Source organism: Crinia signifera, chromosome 8, assembly GCF_055691185.1.
Source record: "Crinia signifera chromosome 8, ASM5569118v1, whole genome shotgun sequence".
Classification (NCBI taxonomy): domain Eukaryota; kingdom Metazoa; phylum Chordata; class Amphibia; order Anura; family Myobatrachidae; genus Crinia; species Crinia signifera.
In genome coordinates this window covers 11,390,483-11,411,432 of record NC_139224.1, presented here as the reverse complement: position 1 = coordinate 11,411,432, position 20,950 = coordinate 11,390,483, and the positions used below count along the sequence as shown (strand labels likewise).

The window sequence follows — 20,950 nt, the reverse complement described above, 5'->3', positions numbered from 1 at the left end:
TGATTCATACCTTTTTTTTAGTTCTAAGATTTGTTATATTCTATACATTGATATTCTTGCAGTGCAATATTCACTTCTCATTGAACAGAGAAACAGAGTTTACGAGACTATCGCCCCCTGCAGGCGCAGGAGCCAGTGTTGCGGGGAGAGTGCTGTAGGCATAGAGGGATCCGGCTGTTCTGAACACTCATCCGCTCGGCCGTGGTGGTAATGACACCGAAGTCTGGGCTTTCCTTGCACAAGTAGTCAATATACTCACTGAGTATCTCTCATATGTAGTTATGTTGCATCCAGCCCAGTCTTAAGACCGCAATGATTGGTGCTGGCTGCTTATAAAGGATGTAGAGAATCAATAAAGTGGACAGTAAGAGATCGGTGTGAAGTGGAGAGGTCTGGACCAAGAGAGCAGCCTGGGATGCACACAGATAGGGGAGAGAGGCTGGATGGAGGATAGAAGCCTGTGATGCACACAGATACGGATGGAGGGGCTGCATCTATGATACAGTGACAGGTTGGGTTCCTTCCACCTCGTTCATGTTTCATGTCTCTGAGAGCAGCACGTGCTGACCCTCTGCTGTATCGCGACAGGGGAGGACAGAACTTCCTCTAACCAACAGATATGATGTCACATGCAGGGGCTGCGGCGGCAAAACCTTCCTACAAGATATCAGGGGGAGGGTGCAGAGCCCATGGGAGACAAAGCCAGGCAGTGACATAGATTACTTCCTGACTTCACAGGCAGAGAATTGGGGACTGTTCTTGTCGTTCATCCTCATCTTCTGGCACTGGGATTCGAGGCTGAAGAGCTGAACGGGTCAGGCCCCAAAATCTCTGAGGGGAGAGATCCTTCCGCACCGCAGAAAACTTCCACCCCATGTGACTGCCGCATACTCTGCACTGTGCAATTGTCCAAGCATACCTGCAGGGGAGGAATAGAGGTGGTAAATAGGAGACGGTGTGGACAGTACATTACTGGTATAAATATACAGGCAGGAAACTCTCTTGGTATCTGCGTTCACTCACTGACCCCTTTCCTGATTGGGCCATTAATAAAGTTCAACCTTTCACATATGCAAATTGATCCAGAAGAGAAAAAACAAGTGTGACCTTTGACCGGTCAGCCTCACAGAGGTCAAACATTCCTTCCTGACCCCAAAAGTGGCAATAAAAAAAAATCACCAGCTCTATCACTTCCATGAGACCTACTACGTAAGGTGCCAATACATGCTGCAATGACCTCCGTACATGTCGATTCACTCTTAGGGGCCCATTTATCAAACCATATTTGCGGCTAAATTCCCGAAAACACCCGTTTTCGGGGTTTAGCCACAAATATTAAGTATCTCCTAAATGTATCAAAGGGGAACCACGGCAGGGATCTCCGATCCCCCCCTGCACCGCCGACGGCCGCATCCCCCATAGGTTTCTATGGGGGATGCGAAGCTGCCCGATGTATTAACATCGGACAGCCCGGCTTCGCATCCCTGGGCTATCGCCATTCTAGGATGGCGACAACCCATTGTAGCCTGTGGCTACGCGATCGCACTGCCGAGCGGGGCAGTGCATAACCGCGCATGCACAGACCCCCCGGCTTCCAGGTCAGGGCTTCGCAGGGACGGCCTCCTTTCGGAGCCCTGTCCCTGCGCCCTTCTAATGTTACATTCAGGCGGTGTACTTCAACACCGCAATGCAATGCCACTGCGCCGTCATCGCAATATGTTGATAAATGCGCCCCTTGGTCCACTGATAAGGGAGGAGAAGTGATAAAGTGCCTGGTACTTGATCACCGTCCAATCAGCTCCTGACCTTTTTAAACCCAGCCTGGTCAGGAGCTGATTGGCCGGTGATAAAGTACCATGCACTGCCAGAGGAGAAGTGGCCCATGGCAACCAATCAGCTGCTCTGTATTTATTATGCAAATGACAAATGTTATTTTGGTGCAGATTGGTGAGTGTACACTTACATCACGTCACTACTCCCGCCATACTCACCCTGGAAACCAGCTGTTCTCAGTAGAGGCGCGTCCTACCAGGCTCAGGTTTAAGGCTTTGTAGACTGTCAGGGTCTCGTGTACATAGCCATGGGGGTTCACATAGGCAGCCATGGGGCCACACAAGGAGAGACTGCAATGGGGAGAATAAGTATATAATGAATGCAAAACAATGGTGCTGTAATTCACCAATCAAAATCATTCATTCTTCAATTACATTTTCAAAAATGAAAGCAAGTACAGTTACGTCTGTCCTGGTTTCCTGGTGATTTTCCCTCACTGCGGTTGCACATTCAGCCCCAACCTCCGACCATGTCAATCACTCCCCCCCCCCCCCCCCCCCCATTACTGGTACTACAGCTTCCATCCCTCTAGTGGGACTTTCCTTCAATGTATTTTTAATTCATTCTATTCTGTGAAGTAAATCAGTAAATTCTAAACAGCGGGTGCAGGAATAAGGAGAATGGCGGTCAGTTATTCATAATACATGGTAAATCCTGTTCTTCCATTATCCATTCTGCTTCTATCTAAATTGTCCTTTCCACCCATCCTTACATCACCCTGGTCATGTGACGGGTAGAAGCATCTGCACCAGCCTAAAACATTTACTCATGGCCCCATCCAGGTGCCCCCATACCAGGTCACGGCAATCCCCCTTACCTGAATATTTCATTCTTGGTAGTGATCTCGGTGTCATGACAGTGCTTACAGCAGAGAGACGTGCACTACAAGGAGAGAGAGAGCGTCACACGCGGTACCCCCCGAGAGAGCGGCACCTCCCCAGAGAGAGAGCGACACACGCGGCACCTCCCCAGAGAGAGCGACACACGCGCCACCTCCCCAGAGAGAGAGCGCCACCTCCCCAGAGAGAGAGAGCGCCACTCGCGCCACCTCCCCAGAGAGAGAGAGCGACACACGCGCCACCTCCCCAGAGAGAGAGAGCGACACACGCGCCACCTCCCCAGAGAGAGAGAGCGACAGACGCGCCACCTCCCCAGAGAGAGAGAGCGACACACGCGCCACCTCCCCAGAGAGAGAGAGCGACACACGCGCCACCTCCCCAGAGAGAGAGAGAGCGACACACGCGGCACCTCCCCAGATAGAGAGAGAGAGAGCGACACACGCGGCACCTCCCCAGAGAGAGAGAGCGACACACGCGGCACCTCCCCAGAGAGAGAAAGCGACACACGCGGCACCTCCCCAGAGAGAGAAAGCGACACACGCGGCACCTCCCCAGAGAGAGAAAGCGACACACGCGGCACCTCCCCAGAGAGAGAGAGCGACACACGCGGCACCTCCCCAGAGAGAGAGAGCGACACACGCGGCACCTCCCCAGCCAGTACACCAACTGGGGACTGGCTAGCGACATTACTTACTTTGCTCATGATGTCCAACTCGCAGCGTAGCCGTTGGATGGCATTCCCGATCTGCAGCAGCTGAATGCGCAGTGCGTCGTCAATGGGCAGACATGCGGCCACGCGGTACGAGAAATCTGACAAACAAGAACACAACGAAGAGGAAGAATGTGAGCAGTGATGGCCTGGGATACGGAGACATAAAGACATGGAGTCATCCGCTGTTCTGTGAATGCGGCCTGACACCAAATTAGCTCCACCTGCACTGTTGTAGGGCAGAAGTGTAAACAGAGCGTTATAAGGAGACTGTAAATATATATATGTACTCAAGAGGGAGAGAGCAAGGTTCCAGTATATATATGGGGAGATGGGAGAGGCTGCAGCTCTCACCTATAGGATTGGCTGGCAGAGAGTCATCCCGGAGATTCTCATCCCACTCGTGTAACTGTCGCTTCACTCTCTCCATGAGCGAATCCTAGCAAGAGACACAATACTCGTGTTACCATGGTTACTACTGGCAAGTACCACTGCATTGGGCAGCATGGCACTTGCCTGTACAGTCTATTTCTGCTTTCGATCCGATGCCGCGGATTGGGATTGAATGTGACTATATAGACCAGGCATGTCCAACGTTGGCCCTCCAGATGTTTTGAAACTACACATCCCAGCATGCTGTGCAATAGTTTTAGCATTCTCTTATAGCAAAACTGTGGCAAAGCATGCTGGGATGTGTAGTTTCACAACATCTGGAGGGCCAACGTTGGACATGCCTGATATAGACCAAATCGAATCTAAAGGGACCCTGAATTGCACTGTGTACAGGGCATAAGAGTGCGTTTTATTATTGAGAAAGAGGGATGATTGGGAAGAATACAAGCTCCCACAATGCCATGAGGTATGTGTTTCGCTTGTGCCAAATCCACCCTCGCTGAGCTCACTCTCCACCGAGCCCCGGTGCTCCCACATACACAGCCAATGCCGTTTCTCACAGTGATACTCACAGCATCGTACAACGCGTAGAGCCAAGAAGGCCAGGACGTCAGATTGGCACCATAGAACTTTCTCTGTGGGAACATTAAACATGAATCAAGATTAGAACATGAGCTGTTATCATTCAAACAAGATGATTCGCTTGCTACAAGCTGCCAATGGCATTTGCACAAAACCAGATGTCAATCTGTCAAACTGTCTAATCTGGACTCCCTGTGCACCTATATAAAACGTTTCCAGATTTCAGAACATTTTAGGAGCCAGAAGAAATGATACACTTATGCCCCTTTCCCACGGCAGCTCTTAAATGGTAATTTGCAGTTTTTTTAGCCTTTTTAATTGGGTACAGCTGCAGTGGGAATGCTCCAGGTTGCTTTACCCGGTTAAAAAGAGTCGAATTATACTCACCGATAATTCCTTTTTCTTCCTAGAGATCCCATGGCAGCCATACATTGGGATATTCCCTTCCCCCACTAGAACAGACAGGATTGGTTTCTCTTGGGACCGCCCACCTTGGGTATAATGGACCCCTCCTCCACTCCTCCTGCATCTTTTGAGTGTCTCCGTCTCTTGGTCCCTAGAGAAAACACATCAGAAACACAAGGGAGGGTAATCAGTGGCTGCCATGGGATCTCTAGGAAGAAAAAGGAATTATCGGTGAGTATAATTCGACTCTTTCTTCTACGATCCCCATGGCAGCCATACATTGGGACATACCCAATACAATAAACGGGAGGGTAATATGCATGTAAAATAATCTTTTATTATAAAGAGGCATTCAGGAAACCGCCTCCTGGAGTACATGCTTCCCAAAGTGGGCTAGAGAAACATCAAGAGCATAGTGATTCACAAAGGTGTGTACTGACCACCAGGTAGCCGCTTTACATATCTCCGTCACCGACGCCTTGGCCTTATTTGCCCAGGAAACAGATACTGCCCGCGTTAAATGTGCCTGTACAATAGGAGGTACCTTCTTGCCTTCTTGTTTGTAGGCTGTAACAATAGTCTCGCTTATCCATCTCGATATAGTCTGCTTTCCAGGTTCTTTTCCTTTTCTGACACCTTCTGGAATAACAAACAGATGTTTGGTTGCTCTAAAGACTTTAGTTCTTTCCAGATAAATAGAGATCACTCGGACAAGATCCAAGGTATGCCAGGCTTGTTGTTCCTCATTCTCAGGTTTAGGATATAAACTGGGCAGAATGATTTCCTGATTGAGGTGGAAGGCTGACACCACTTTTGGCACAAATTCTGGGTGAGTCCTTAACACCACTCTGTCAGGGAAGATAACCAGATAGGGTTCTTCGATCCACAGAGCTTGTAGCTCACTCACTCTTCTAGCAGAGGTAACTGCTACTAAAAATACTGTTTTCCAAGTTAAGAGTCTCAATGAACATTCCGTTAGGGGTTCAAACGGACATCTAGTTAGGACTGAAAGCATCAGGTTTAGATCCCACGGTGCCACTATAGCCTTGACTGGTGGCTGAATCCGTTTCATAGCCCTGTTAAATCTCTTTATAAGTTTTTCTTCCGCCAAGGATCTATCTAACAGTACCCCCAGTGCTGATATCTGTGATTTAATTGTGGCAGGAGCAAGGCCCATCTGGAAACCTTCGTAAAGAAACTGTAGCACCCTATCCGTAGTTATGGAGGAAAAGTCACCGCTGAAATGACCCCAATCAATAAATTTGATCCAGGTCTTGTAGTACGCTAGAGACGAGATGTCCTTTCTAGCCTTCAGCATCATTTCCATAACCTGGGGGGACAGGTTATGTCGTTTCAGTATCTTCCGTTCAATCTCCATGCCTTTAGTGATAATTTCATGGGCTCTGGATGATAAACCGGACCCTGGTGTAGCAGATCCGCTCTGTCGGGTAGAGGCCAAGGTTCTTGTACTGCCATCTTCAGAACATTGACGAACCACGGTCTTCTTGGCCAGTAAGGTAGTATTGCTATCACCTCTACCTGGTCTTCTCTCATCTTTTTCAGGACCTTTCCAATCATAGGGAAGGGAGGGAATATGTATCCCAGTTTGAAGTTCCACTTCACTGAAAGAAAATCTATTGCTCGGGCCTGTGGATGAAATGATTTTGAAAAGAAGCTGTTCACCTTCTTGTTCCCAAAGCTTGCCATCAGGTCTATTTCTGGGCTGCCAAATCTTCTTTCTATTTGGGAGAATACTTCCTGGTTCAACTGCAACTCTCCTGGGGACACTACTTCCCGACTCAGGAAGTCTGCCAGGGTATTCCTTCTTCCTGGAATATACACCGCTGTCATCGATCTTAGGTTGCGCTCTGCCCAACACATTATCCTTTCGGACATGCGCATCAGTTTTATACTCCTTGTGCCCCCCTGATGGTTTATATGGGAAACCACGGTAACATTGTCCGACATAATTCTTAGATGGGAATTGCTGATTTCTTCGGTACTTATGTAGTATCTGGGCTGCCGATTTTTTGATTGTATGCCTTAAGTTAAGGCATACAATCAGATGCGATGCGATGCGATATCGCATCGCATCGCATACGATGCGATACGATGCGATGCGATGCGATGACCCGATTTTTCCATAGGATTCAATGTTAAAATGGACTGAGTCCATTTTAACATGGAATTCAATGGGAAAAAGGGGTCCTTTTCATACCCCTACTATCCAAGTGGGCATGGAGTTGGATATAAACCTGTGGCGAGCGTAGCGAGCCACCGAGCCCGAAGCGTGGCGAGCGAAGCGAGCCCCGCGAGGGGACGGTATTCTGTGTCCCCTCGCGGGGCTCGCTACGCTCGCCACGCTTCGGGCTCGGTGGCTCGCTACGCTCGCCACAGGTTTATATCCAACTCCATGCCCACTTGGATAGTAGGGGTATGAAAAGGACCCCTTTTCCCATTGAATTCCATGTTGAAATGGACTCAGTCCATTTTAACATTGAATCCTATGGAAAAATCGGGTCCATCGCATCGCATCGCATCGCATGCGATTTGGTCGGGTGCGATGCGATGCGATGGACCCGATTTCAAAATCGGCAGCCCAGTTACTACATAAGTACCATTTCTTCTTTCAGACAATCTATTGCTTCCCATACCACTTGTAACTCCCTCATGTTCGATGAGTTCTTTGCCTCTTCTATCGTCCATATACCCTGGACTGATCTCCCTTCGATATGGGCGCCCCATCTGAAGAGACTGGCGTCTGTGGTTACTATTCGAAACACAGGTTCTTTTAGGCTGGTCTTCCTGTATTCTAGCCCTTGTAGCCACCATAGTAGATCCTTCTTTACTTCCTGATGTAATGAGATCAGGTGTTGATCGCCATACCCTCTCTTTTGTAGAGGAATGAGAAGCCATTGGAGTTTCCTCATTCTCCATTGCGCCCAAGGAATGATTTTGATGCCATCATACCTAGCAATTGGGTGGCCATAATCAGAGGAAATCTCTCCTTTCGTAGTAATAGGTTGACTAATTCTTGTATCTTTCTGCATCTCTCTGGAGAAAGGGAAATTGAAAACTGCTAAGTGTCTATCGTAGCTCCCAAAAACTGTATTCTCTGTACAGGTAGCAGCTGACTCTTCTCTTTGTTTATGACCCAACCTAGATACTGCAAAAGGTCTATGGTCATATTCACAGTGGTCTTTCCCTCTGTTAATGATTCTCCTGCAATGAGTAGGTCATCCAAGTAGGGCCATACTTGAATCTTCTGCATCCTTAATGCTGCAATCACTGTCACCAACACCTTGGTAAAAACTCTTGGTGAAGTTTTCAGCCCAAATGGTAGACAAGTAAATTGAAAATGGTGATTGACCACTGAAAACCTCAGGAATTTTCTGTACCATCGATTGATCGGAATATGGTAATAAGCATCCTTTAGATCTATCGATGCGAGGTAGTCTTCCCTCTTTATCCCCATCACAATAGAACTCAAGGTCTCCATCTTGAACTTTATCTGTTTTATATAAACATTCAACTCCCTTAAATCTAGAATCGTTCTGAATGACCCATTCGGTTTCCGTACCAGGAATAGATTTGAATAGAAACCTTTTCTGTGTTCCTTCTCTGGTACTATCTCTATGGCCCCCGTCTGTAGGAGTTGATCGATCTTTTAGAACAGCGCTTTTCTCTCTTCTGAAAGTTCTGGTATCCTTGATTTCATGAATCTGTGATAGGTGGGGATTTTCTCGAATTCTATGCAGTAGCCTTGCTAAATTATGTTCAACACCCAGGTGTCCTTTATCATCTTTTCCAACTTTCTGTGAACAGCATTAGTCTGGCCCCAATCTTCTTCACCTGAAGATAGTCATAACTTTCCCTTTTGGCCCCAATCTTTCTCTGGTTGATATCGGCCACGAAAATTCTGTCGAAAGGACTGCCTGGAGGTATTGGCATTCCCGCTTTTGTAATAAGTTTTGCCAGGGCGATAAGTCTTCGCCTCTCTATAGGCCTGTTTAGATGAGGCAGGAAAATTGAAGCGATTCCTTTTTTCTTGAGGTAACCAAACTGATTTTCCCCCTGAAATCCTCTGTATCATAGTGTCTAATCTGAAACCGAAGAGGAATTTGCCTTCAAAGGGTAAGTTTGTAAGTTTATTCTTTGAATTAGCATCCGCGTTCCAAGGCTTAAGCCACAGAGCTCTTCGTCCCGTTACACCTGCTGCCATAGCCTTGGCTGCAAAGGACACACCGTCTAGAGAGGCTTCGCACATATAATCGATGGCTTTCTGCATAACTTCTAAGTTCTTTAGAAGGTATTGCTTTGATATTTTCTCCTCCACATCCGTTCTCAAGTTGGAGGCCCAAAGTCGAACAGCCCTAGCTACAGAAGCCATTGCCACGTTGGTCTTCAGGGAGCCTGCGGAAGCTGAGTGTACTTTATGGAAAGAATTTTCAATTTTTCTATCCATGGCATCTTTAAATGCCGCAGCATCCTCAACCGGTATAGTAGATTTTGATATGATTTCCGCCACTGCTGCATCTACCTTGGGCATGGTGCACCACCAAAGTAGTTCTTCATCTTTAAACGGGTACATTTTTTTCTACCCTATTCCCCAAGGTAAACCTCTTATCGATATTGGTCCACTCTTTGTTTATCATATCTCTAACCACCTTGTTAACCGGAAAGGTTCTCCCTTTTTTATCTCTATCTTCATATAAGGGGTCTCTGGTTTCCGAGGTGGAGGCCGCTTCCCTGAAATTCATGGCTTTGTATATATTTTTCAGCAGGTTTTCTACAAGCTCTAAATTAAATGATCTGACATCTTCTAGTTCACCAGACTCTTCTGACGACTCCTTAGCTTCACATTCATACTCATCAGATGAATCTTCCTCTGGTGTAAACTCAGCTTGCACTCTAGACCTTTTAGTTGATTGACTGTGCAAATTCATTCTTAGAGACAAAATTCTGTTTCATCCATGCCATTAACTCTTTAAGCATTTCAGACTGTTCTGGCTTTTTAGCCACTTTAGACTGTGCCATTTTACACAAATCACACACTGATTTCTTCTGACTTGAAGCAAAGGTCTGATCACATGTCATGCACACCGCTTCTGTAAACTTTTTCTTTGCTGTCCTCTTCTTGTGTACAGGAGAGACAGGCGCACTAAAATGCAGAGAAACTACACTCAATATCTAACTCAGAAACAAACAATACTGATGCCCAAAACCAAAGGGCTTACCTCACTGGGGCATCATCTGGCTTCTGGGGAGAAGGCGCTTCCATGGTAAACACTGCAGCATTTTCCAAAACAGCATGCAAACACTCCAGCACAACTGACGCCATAACAAGAGCCATTGCCGGCTATTTAACTGTTCCCTGTCGGTCCTACGCCTTCAGGACGGCCGAGCGGAACCAAATTCACCGCCCAGCGTTTCCGGTGGGACTGAATTCAGAGACGCACCTCCAGCGTCTGTGAGTGGAAGTGACGCGTTACCGGCACTTCCGCCCCTTCTGCCTTAACTTCTAGCGCGTGTAGCCGCGGCTTTCCAGCGGGGCTGTCGCACTGTCTCCCCTGCATACCTGTTTCCTCCGGACACCATTAGCTGTGCCTCGATGCTAGAACAGGTAACTGCCATGGCAGGATACAGCGTGCAAGGAGACGAATACCGCTGGCCTCCTGCACCTTCTTCTCCCCGGGGAGCCACCCCATTCAGCTCCGTGCTGATCCGAGGTAACCCTGTTTAAACAAAACAGGGGAGAGTGGAGGAGGGGTCCATTATACCCAAGGTGGGCGGTCCCAAGATAAACCAATCCTGTCTGTTCTAGTGGGGGGAAGGGAATATCCCAATGTATGGCTGCCATGGGGATCGTAGAAGAAATAGAGGGTTTTTTTTAAACAGGTAAAAAGCAGAGTTTTACCCGTTTAAAAGCTGTTTTTTTGGCAGTGGGAAACAGAGGCGTAGCTAGGGTGGAGCCGGCGGAGCACCAGCTCCAGGCGCCAACATGTCACCTGGCGCCGGAGCTCTGCCGCCGGCTCCCCCGCCCTGCTCGTCCGTGCCCGGCATCAGTCTGCGCGGCGAGTTAGCTCCCTGCTCTGTCTTCCTTCTCCCTGCTGCTGCGGCTGCCTGAGGTAGAGATTCAGCCGCTGGCAGGCAGGGGGAGCACCTCTCAGGCTGATGTCGAAAGTGAAACTACAGCCTGAGAGGGGAGAGAGACCGAGGAGCACAACAGCAGCGCCGTGGACGGGCTTTCTGAAGTGAGTGGGGGCTGGGGCAGCCAGCACTGGTCTGGCACTGTGTACCTGGGCATAATTATTGATCCATACACTGGCAGGTGTGGGGGAGTAAATTTCCCTGCATGTCTGCCTAGGCTGTGCTGGAGGGGATCTGTGAATATGTGACACATGCCTGCTTATGGGTGTGTGGGGGGGGGGGGGGGGTCTGTGACTGTTACTGCATGTCTCATTAGACTCACTGTTATAAGTCAGATCCCCTTCCAGCTCAACCCCCATAAGCAGAGATGTCACATATTCAGATCCCCCAAACCCCCCTCAGATTCTGAATATGTCTAATATGTCTGCCTAGGGATGGGGGGGGGGGGGGGGGGGGTGTCCCACCTACTACAAATTGGGGGGGTCCCACCTACTACAAATGGGGGGGGGGGGGGCGCAAAACATGCTCTTGCTCCGGGCACCGTGGAACCTAGCTACACACTTGTTACCCGTTAAAAAAAAAAAAACGGCATGGGGTCCCCCCCCCCACTGCCGTAACCAGCACCAGGCTGAAAGAGCCGGGCTGGTATTAAAAAATCAGGAAACCCAACAAATAGGGCTTCGCTGATTTTTTAAAACCAGCCCCAGGCTCCAGGTCCGGGGCTGGTTCCCAAAATACGGGGGTCAAAATGACTAGGGGTCCCTCGTATTTTAAGAACCGGTATATATGGATATGGGATAGCTTGGCGCACATTTACAAATAAAATGTCAGTTGTTTAAAAATTTTTTAAAAACAACATTTATTGAATAAAATACATACATATAACACTTGGACACTTCTAAAAACACTGGGATACAATACAGATAATTAGACCTCACCCTGATGGTTCTTTGCGGTGGGCTCTCTCTTATAGAAATAAGACCTGCGGCACCACCGCAGGAGGCTTGAGGGTAAGGGTCCCAGGTCGCTGAACTAACTGCTAGTGCACTTGCACTTTACTGGCACCTGGACACTTTGTGAAAGGACGCATTTGCACTTTTCGACCTGGGACCCTTACCCTCAAGCCTCCTGCGGTGGTGCCGCAGGTCTTATTTCTATAAGAGAGAGCCCACCGCAAAGAACCATCAGGGTGAGGTCTAATTATCTGTATTGTATCCCAGTGTTTTTAGAAGTGTCCAAGTGTTATATGTATGTATTTTATTCAATAAATGTTGTTTTTAAAAAAATTTTAAACAACTCACATTTTATTTGTAAATGTGCGCCAAGCTATCCCATATCCATATATACCAGTTTAACAGTCAAAAGGAGGACGGTATCCCTCCCATGGGAAAATAGCAGGCAGCCATTTACAATTGGTGCGCATTGAACACAAGTAAATTCTCTTTAATTGTATTTTAAGAACCGGCCCCAGGCCAAACCAGCCAGCAGGGTAATGCCACAGCCAGGGAACACTTATGATATAAGTTCCCGCGGCCAAAGCATTCATCCCTACTGACTAGTCAGCCTGGCCAGGGGCCCTGGGGGAGTGGGGACCCCCCAATGAAGGGGTCCCCCCCTCCAGGACTTACCTGACCAGGCTGAAGCCTGGTGCTGTCCCCGATGCCCCTGGGCATTGGGCTGATGGAATGGTGTAAAAAAATAGAATAAAAACTATTGTCTTTTACTGTGGAACTATGAGTCCCAGCAAGCCTCCCCCGCAAGTCCCAGCCTGCGGGGCATTAAAGGGCCCGCTGGCACTTGTAGTTCCACAGTAAAAGAAATAGTTAAATGAACACACGTGAAAAATAAAAGTTTAATACATCCATTACACAAACACACTGATACTTACCTATCTTGAGCCCGTAGGTAGCCTTCAGTCGGTGTCGGCATCCGGTGTCGGCATCCTCCTCCGGTGTCGGAGTCCAGTTCCGGCGCAATCCATAGGTGTAGCTGTGGAAGGAAACTATACTTACAAGTGTCCTCCGGCGAAGATCACGTCCTCTTCTTTCCATGTAGCATCCCCGGGACTTGGCAAAATAACAAACCGGCTTAACGCGAAACCCACGGACTGTGAGCAGGAGCCGCACGGTGTAAACAAACACCGTGCGGCTCCTGCTCACAGTCCGTGGGTTTCGCGTTAAGCTGGTTTGTTATTTTGCCAAGTCCCGGGGATGCTACATGGAAAGAAGAGGACGTGATCTTCGCCGGAGGACACTTAGTTTCCTTCCACAGCTACACCTATGGATTGCGTCGGAACCGGACACCGACACCGGAGGAGGATGCCGACACCGACTGAAGGCTACCTACGGGCTCAAGATAGGTAAGTATCAGTGTGTTTGTGTAATGGATGTATTAAACTTTTATTTTTCACGTGTGTTCATTTAACTATTTCTTTTACTGTGGAACTACAAGTGCCAGCGGGCCCTTTAATGCCCCGCAGGCTGGGACTTGTGGTTCTCCAAGTCCCAGCCTGCGGGGGAGGCTTGCTGGGACTCATAGTTCCACAGTAAAAGACAATAGTTCTTATTCTATTTTTTTACACCATTCCATCAGCCCGATGCCCACCGCCCAGGGGCATCGGGGACAGCACCAGGCTTCAGCCTGGTCAGGTAAGTCCTGGAGGTGGGGGACCCCTTCATTGGGGGGGTCCCCACTCCCCCAGGGCCCCTGGCCAGGCTGACTGGTCAGTAGGGATGAATGCTTTGGCCGCGGGAACTTATATCATAAGTGTCCCCCGGCTGTGGCATTACCCTGCTGGCTGGTTTGGCCTGGGGCTGGTTCTTAAAATACGGGGGACCCCTAGTCATTTTGTCCCCTGTATTTTGGGAACCAGCCCCGGACCTGGGGCTGGTTTTAAAAAAAAAAAATCAGGGAACCCCTATTTGTCGGGTTTCCTGATTTTTTAATACCAGCCCCGGCTCTTTCAGCCTGGTGCTGGTTACGGCAGTGGGGGGGGGACCCCACGTCGGTTTTTTTTTTAAACCCCCCCCCTCCTTCTTTACTATCATTTTAAACGGGTAAGTGGGAATGGGACAAAAACGGCTTTTAAACTGTAATTTACCGTTTAAAAACTGCAGTGGGAAAGGGGCTTTATGGCGCTTACACGTTTAAAGACCAGTTTTAAAAAAACGGGTCTTTACCTGTGTAGGCAATGGGAAAGCAGCATAAACCTTTGCAAAGGAAGCTGTGTAGTGAAGCAGCATTTGAAGTTACAAGTGTCATCCAATCAGGTGCCAAATACAGGGAGTTTAAAAAGTCCCTCCGTACTAAGCGCGGCCTCTGGCTACAGATCTCATTGGGGGGGATGCAGAAAAGTATATAACAAATTCTCTTATGTCATGTAAATAGTGTGTACAAATGATTATATGTACGTACTAAGCATCATTCTTTGCAAGGAGACCTACGTAACAGTCACTGGGGAGGGACTTTTTGAACTTCCTGTAAATGACACTGGCCAGGAAATCTTCCCTCTATCATTAACAAGCTATCTCCTTATACACTGACTAGTAAGCCCGCTCAAAGCAAAAGCTTCGAAAGCTAGTCTGCTACCTTCTGTGTTTGTGCGAGAAAGAGGTCGTTTCACTTTTTGCCAGCAGATGGCAGTGTTCCGGAGTCTCACGGACACTAGACATATAGATAGATGACAGAAGGTACACATACTTCCCTTTGCTTACCCTATGATATCTGTGCAGCCACTGGCAGGGACTCTGGGGGCTCCGTCCAATGACTGAGTTACGTGGTAGGAACACATGATGTCCTCTATGAGAGTCCAGCTGAACAGATGTCAAAGGACACGGGAGAACCCGCTCTGGTAGGATCTGTACCCGAGCCACCTGGATCCTGTGAAGTATAAGAGGGCACATCTAGCAGCTGAGCTGCAGAAGCTGCTGTATAGTAACTACAGTGCGCTTAAGGTACAAATTAGAATATTGTCGTCTTTTCTCATTAAAATGCGTCTTGTTTGCGAAATAGAGAGAATATGGTGCACAAACAGCTTCTGCTGATTAAAATGATATGCAGCATGCCTATAGTCCTAATTCAGGGCAAATTTGTTCTCAAAATGGGCAAAACCATGCTGACTGCAGGCGGGGAAGATGTAACAGGTGCACACAGTTAGATTTGGGTGGGGTGTGTAAAAACTTAAATCTAAATTGCAGTGTTAGACTAAAGCAGCCAGTATTTACCAAAATAACTCACACACGTCTCTCTGCACGTTACATCTGCCCACCTGCAGCGCAGCAATGGTTTTGTCCATGTGTCCTGCGTTCAGGTCTGAATTACAGTAGGCCCTATATTCTGTGTTCCACAGCAGCAGTCACACACTGAATATAGGTATGTCACATATTTTAATCAGCAGAAGCTGTCTGTGTGTCCCATTGGCTCTGTTTTGGAAATAATATGCATTTTAAGGGAAAAGATACAAAGATGGTCGTCGCTACGAAGTCTCGAGTGGAAGGGCTGAAGAATCATCTGGTGTCTCCTACAGTCTGATACACCGGGCAAATACAGCCCAAACAGGAGCCAAGCCTGGGAAGGATGCAGTATATGGGCAGTCACTGGTAATTACTCCTCCACAATTCCCCCTCTCACCCATCTGTCTGAGTTCTTGTTTCCAGCACTTGGAATCGCTGCCGCCCAACAGCTTTAACTTTTACCGTCTCAATCCCATATTCCTGCTCCTCTCGGTAAGCGTAGATTTCAGCCGTTGTCCCAAAGTGAGCTTCTCTCCGGACAGAATCGCTGTACAATGTACAGAAAGGCGTATTGGTGTTATAGACCTCTCACCTGAGCCCGGGACTCTGACGGTCACCTGTAACCTCCTCACCTACCTGTAGGCCAGCACAGCAAACGTTCTGTCCCTCTGGATGAGGCCGCGCACCATACTGACCTCCTGTGGTCGGGACAGGTGCAGCGGCAGCGTCTGACCGGGAATAAGCATCACCTGGATGTGGGGTAACACCGGGATCAGCTGGCAGCTGTCCTCATCGTGCAGGGTCCTTCCGTGGAACTCCTCCATATCGATCCCCAAGTACTACGCACACAAAGCATCAAGCAGCGAGTGTTACTGCAGTCACAATTACTGATATAATGCAACACTATACAAATGAGAACAGACAGTAATGAGACAGCACTGGGTAATAACAGATCGAGGGCCTTATTCTGATACATACACTCCACCGCACGGGGCAGCGATGTTTTCCTTATGCCCATGTGCATACACTGGGTTCGAGCCGGCACTGCGAACTGCAAGTCTGCCGTCCTGTTCACACCTAGCAGTGCAAGCGGGGGCACCAGGATGCGCCCATGGGAACGTCCAACGTTTCATGGGCGCTCCCATGGAAATTAGGCAGTGACGCAGGTCCCGGGGCATGCAGCTAACATCAACAAATGTCAGCTGCCCACCCTGTTTCCATACAGGGAGCACGCAAAGCTAAGACACCAAAGAGCAGGCATGTCCAAACTATGGCCCTCCAGCTGTTATGAAACTACAAGTCCCATCATGGCTTGCCACAGTTTTGCTATTAGGCAATGCTATAACTATAGCAAGGTATGCTGGGATGTGTAGTTTCAAAACAGCTGGAGGGCCACAGTTTGGACATGCCTGCCAACGAGTGTCTCCGACCATCTAATTATTTGGCGCCCAAACATCCATTTGCAGCCATGCGGGGGAATTCGCCGAGCGAGGGGGGGGGGCGGCTTTTGTGCGAGCGGCATTTCATCCGCACGCAACCCTGCAAATTTCACAGCGTCACCTGTGGACCTGAATAAGGACCAGACAGAGAGGTAACGTAACATGTGGAGAGTTATATTTGGGTGGGTTATTTATTTTCTGTGCAGGGTAAATACTGGCTGCTTTTGCAGGTAGCCCTTAAATGTTTTATTTATTATTTTTTACACTGCAATTTTAATTCGGCTTGGACAAACCCCACCCAAATCTTGCTCTCTCTCTGCTAATGTTGCATCTGCCCCACCTGCAGTGCAGCATGGTTTTGCCCATTTTTTTAGCTAGTTTGTTTCATAGTGACCCCCTCCCCACATATAATTGGTGGGAGGTTTATAAATAAAGGGAAATAATAAACCACCCTGGGCGAGTCAGGCTGACTGAAGTCACTGTTCTAGGTGACCTACACACTACGCAGCCAGCAACTTCATTCTAGGTTGTATTATAGGGAGGAGTTTAATGGAATGTGGCACTAGCGCCCAATATCCATGTGCCAGGGTCCCCTATGGGCCACACGCGGCCGTCCCGGATTATCACCCCGCTCGGCCTGTTTAATCAGAATGGAGCGCCCACAATATGGGCCCCTGGTGCAGCACTGATAAGCATCAGATGCCGCGGGTGGGTGGAGTTATTCCTTATACAGTATATTAAGATCTGTGTTCTATCGATGCTGTAGCGGAACCCTCTCTCTTACGCACGGCATGAGATGTTGGCAAACTGGTGTCAAAATTGATGATATTCGGTGATTCAGTGTCTCCCGCATCAGGGTCCTCCATCTCCATTTCATCATCTTCTTCACTCTCTGTCAAGAAAAAGATACACGTTACACATGTGTCGAGACGGACAACGTAGAAGTGTACCGCACCCCCCCGCATGCAGGCGTGGTGCCTCTCTGTGCTGGGCACACTATTATATTCTTCAGATGTGCCCACTGGGATGGTAAAGAAAGTCAGTTTAAAAAAGGAAAATAAATTCATGTGTCGACCAATATTGGCCAACCTTTTGATGGTCGACCTAATGACCTCATCCCTAGTAAATACACCCCTAGTAGTTTCTCATGCGTCATCACAGCCTGGTGAATTGTGCTGCTGATTTTTTGGCATGAGAAACACAGGAGCCCATTCATCCTGTCTAGCCTACTACTGCTCATTCACAAACAAGGGGTTTCAATCAATAGTCAAATCCTGCAGCAGCTCACTCCTCCTTCATGTACATGGTCTATAAAATACATAATCATATTACAGAGGGTAGTGGCTCCTCCTACATGATGGTGGCTCCGCCTCCCCAGTATATTCATATATATAGGTGTATGGGTGTGTCCATGCTGTCTCTGCAGTCATGTCTCTCTCTCGCCCCATTCCCTGCAATAGCTGCCCAGGCTACTGACAACCCTATCAGCCAATCAGCTAATGGCAGCTGACAGGGTTTTGGGGTGGAAGAACAAATGAAACCACTACTGTTCCACTGATAGTGATATTTGGTCACCAACAGCCTATACTGAGATGGTTTACCTTCTGTACAAACGTGCTAGAAAACATGTGCTCTTTCAGTTTAAACAGTACATAGACATTTGACCTGCAATCTGCCACCTGTCCAATGGGCTTAGAGGACAGCTGTTACCTACATAGAGGTGGACAGCCAATAGCATAAGAATATACACTGTAAGGCCCGGTCGCTAACACTAGGTTGTAGGCTTTGGGTGAGTGGATAGCAACATTTGCATGACGGCTGATGGTCTACGCCCATGTATAGCTGGCAGAGGCTCTTTAATGTATAGCTAAGAGTTGGCACAGCACATGGGTGGTAATAGCTAAGCACGCCTGGCTGTCCCACCTGTGTGTGGTGTTGTAGATAAGAGGCATTATACCACTATCACCTGTGCTCTAGCAGGAGTGCCCTGTGTGGGGTATAATGGAATGGGGTACACAATAGAAACGTGGGGCCAATAATGTCACCTTGCTGACATCTCTGCTTAGCAGGAGTGCCCTGTGTGGGGGTATTGTGGGAAGGGGGTACAATATAAAGGTAGGGATAATAATTACACCTGTGCTCTAGCAGGACTTCCCTGTGTGGGGTATTATGGGATGAGGGCACTAGATAAAGGAGGGGGGGGGTGATGACACCTGTGCTCTAGCAGGAGTACCCTGTGTGGGAGTGATATGGGATAGGGGCACTATATAAAGGAATGGGGAATAATAACACCTGTGCTCTAGCAGGAGTGTACATAGTGGTAAAGTTTCAGGACAAAGTGCGTATAAGCAGGTGCAGCTTAATAAGCTAGTGCCAAATACAATGACATCCAGATAAGTAGTGATAAAAAGTAGGTTGCACAGCGTAACAAAGCGCCCCAGAAGTGACCATGTTTGCAGCATATAATCACCACCTCGTACATAGGCTAATATACAGAATGATACTGTCATTTATAACAATGTGATCCACAATGGCTCAAACCATGACCTTCATCCCGGCGTCTCATCTGCTGTCAGGTCACCATTCCTGGAGAACGGCTGCTGTATCCAGACCTCCAGCTGGACTTATTCCATCCCAGGACTATTTCACCTGTCAGCAGCATTGCCACGGCACTTTGCTTATATGCTGTATCATTCATGTTTGGTGAAAGTCTAACATATAAAACGCATCTGATTTTATTATAATTGATTTGCACTAACTGCCTCTTTCTGGTCCCCCCCATCTTATGAGACAGGAGACTTTAATTGCAGTTATTCATGACAAAGGATCTATTGAGAGGACGATTTTGGAACTCCATATAATAAAGGACAGTATCATTCTGTATCTTATGCTTTGTGTGAGGTGGTAATCAAATGCTTCTTTACATGGTCACTTCTGGAGTGCTTTGCTAAGCTGGGCAACCTACTTTGTATCTATATAAAGGAGGGGGTAATAATTAAACCTGTGCTGTAGCAGGAGCACCCTGTGTGGTGGTATTATGGGACAGTACAGTATATAAAGGAGGAGGGGGTAATAATGACACCTGTGCTGTAGAAGGAGCACCCTGTGTGGGGGTATTATGGTACAGGGCAGTATATAAAGGAGGGGGTAATAATGACACCTGTGCACTGGTAAGAGCACCCTGTGTGGGGGTATTATGGGAAGGGAGCACTACATAAAGGAAGGGGTAATAATGAAACCTGTGCTGTAGCAGGAGCACCCTGTATGGCGGTATTATGGGACAGGACAGTATATAAAGGAGAGGATAATAATGACACCTGTGCTCTAGCAGAAGTGCCCTGTCTGGGGATAATATGGGTAGGGGCAATAATGACACATGTGCTCTTGTAGTATTGCCGTGTGTGTGTGTGTGTGTGTGTGAGGGAGCGGGGGTATTATGGGAAAAGGGCACTATATAAAGGAGGGGGTAATAATGACACCTGTGCTGTAGCAGGAGCACCCTGTCTGGTGGTATTATGGTACAGGGCAGTATATAAAGGAGGGGGTAATAATGACACCTGTGCTGTAGCAGGAGCACCCTGTGTGGGGGTATTATGGGAATGGTGCGCTATATAAAGGAGGGGGTGACAATGACACCTGTGCTCTGGTAAGAGTGCCCTGTGTGGGGGTATTATGGATAGGGGATAATAATGACACCTGTGCTGTAGCAGGAGCACCCTGTATGGTCGTATAATGGGAAGGAGGCACTATATAATGGAGGGCATTATTTATATATACCTGTGCTCTAGGAGGAGTGCCCTGTGTGGGGGTATTATGAGTAGGGAGTAATAATGACACATGTGCTCTGGCAGGAATGCCCTGTGTGTGGGGGTATTATGGGAAAGGGGCACTATATAAAGGAGGGGGTAATAATGACACCTGTGCACTAGCAGGAGTGCGCTGTGGGGGCATGAGGGCAGGGAAACGCCCCCAGCAGTGAGGTCATTACCCGGGATGAGCTGCAGATGGTTCCCCATGTTATTGATAACAGGATCGTCCTCTCCTTCCTCCTCCGCCATTCCTGTTTACCCGCAGTGCAAGCCGGGAGCCGACGGTGGAAGCCACGTGACCACCTCGGACACACCCCCTGCCATTCCGTGCCTTGACAGTGCCTTCATTACTGGGACACGCCCCTGGGCGGAGCCGGACGGCGGTGCTTTATGTTCGCTCACGGAGTCTGGTTTCCATGGTGACCCCGGAGCTACCTGAGAGCCGAGGAGGAGGGTAGTGTCTAGAATCGATCCCTTCAGTTTTGTCGAGCCAGGAGGGGTGTCCGTATGTGTGTGTTTGTGACAGGCAGAGGTGGGCCACTGGTGGTACTAAAAGTCC

At 48.3% G+C, this 20,950-nt stretch overlaps 1 protein-coding gene across 1 annotated transcript; it reads right to left on the bottom strand.

Moving 5' to 3' along the window:
• CRBN (cereblon) lies at nucleotides 1-20,727 on the bottom strand. The gene is made up of 11 exons (XM_083155756.1): nucleotides 20,571-20,727; nucleotides 17,371-17,474; nucleotides 15,780-15,982; nucleotides 15,541-15,690; nucleotides 14,625-14,790; nucleotides 4,347-4,409; nucleotides 3,736-3,820; nucleotides 3,367-3,482; nucleotides 2,651-2,715; nucleotides 1,992-2,123; nucleotides 1-919 (listed from the first exon to the last, which is right to left on the bottom strand). The coding sequence occupies exons 1-11, from the start codon at nucleotides 20,638-20,640 to the stop codon at nucleotides 733-735; spliced, it is 1,341 nt and encodes a 446-aa protein (XP_083011882.1). The 5' UTR covers nucleotides 20,641-20,727; the 3' UTR covers nucleotides 1-732.
• Between the last annotated feature and the right edge of the window lie 223 nt (nucleotides 20,728-20,950).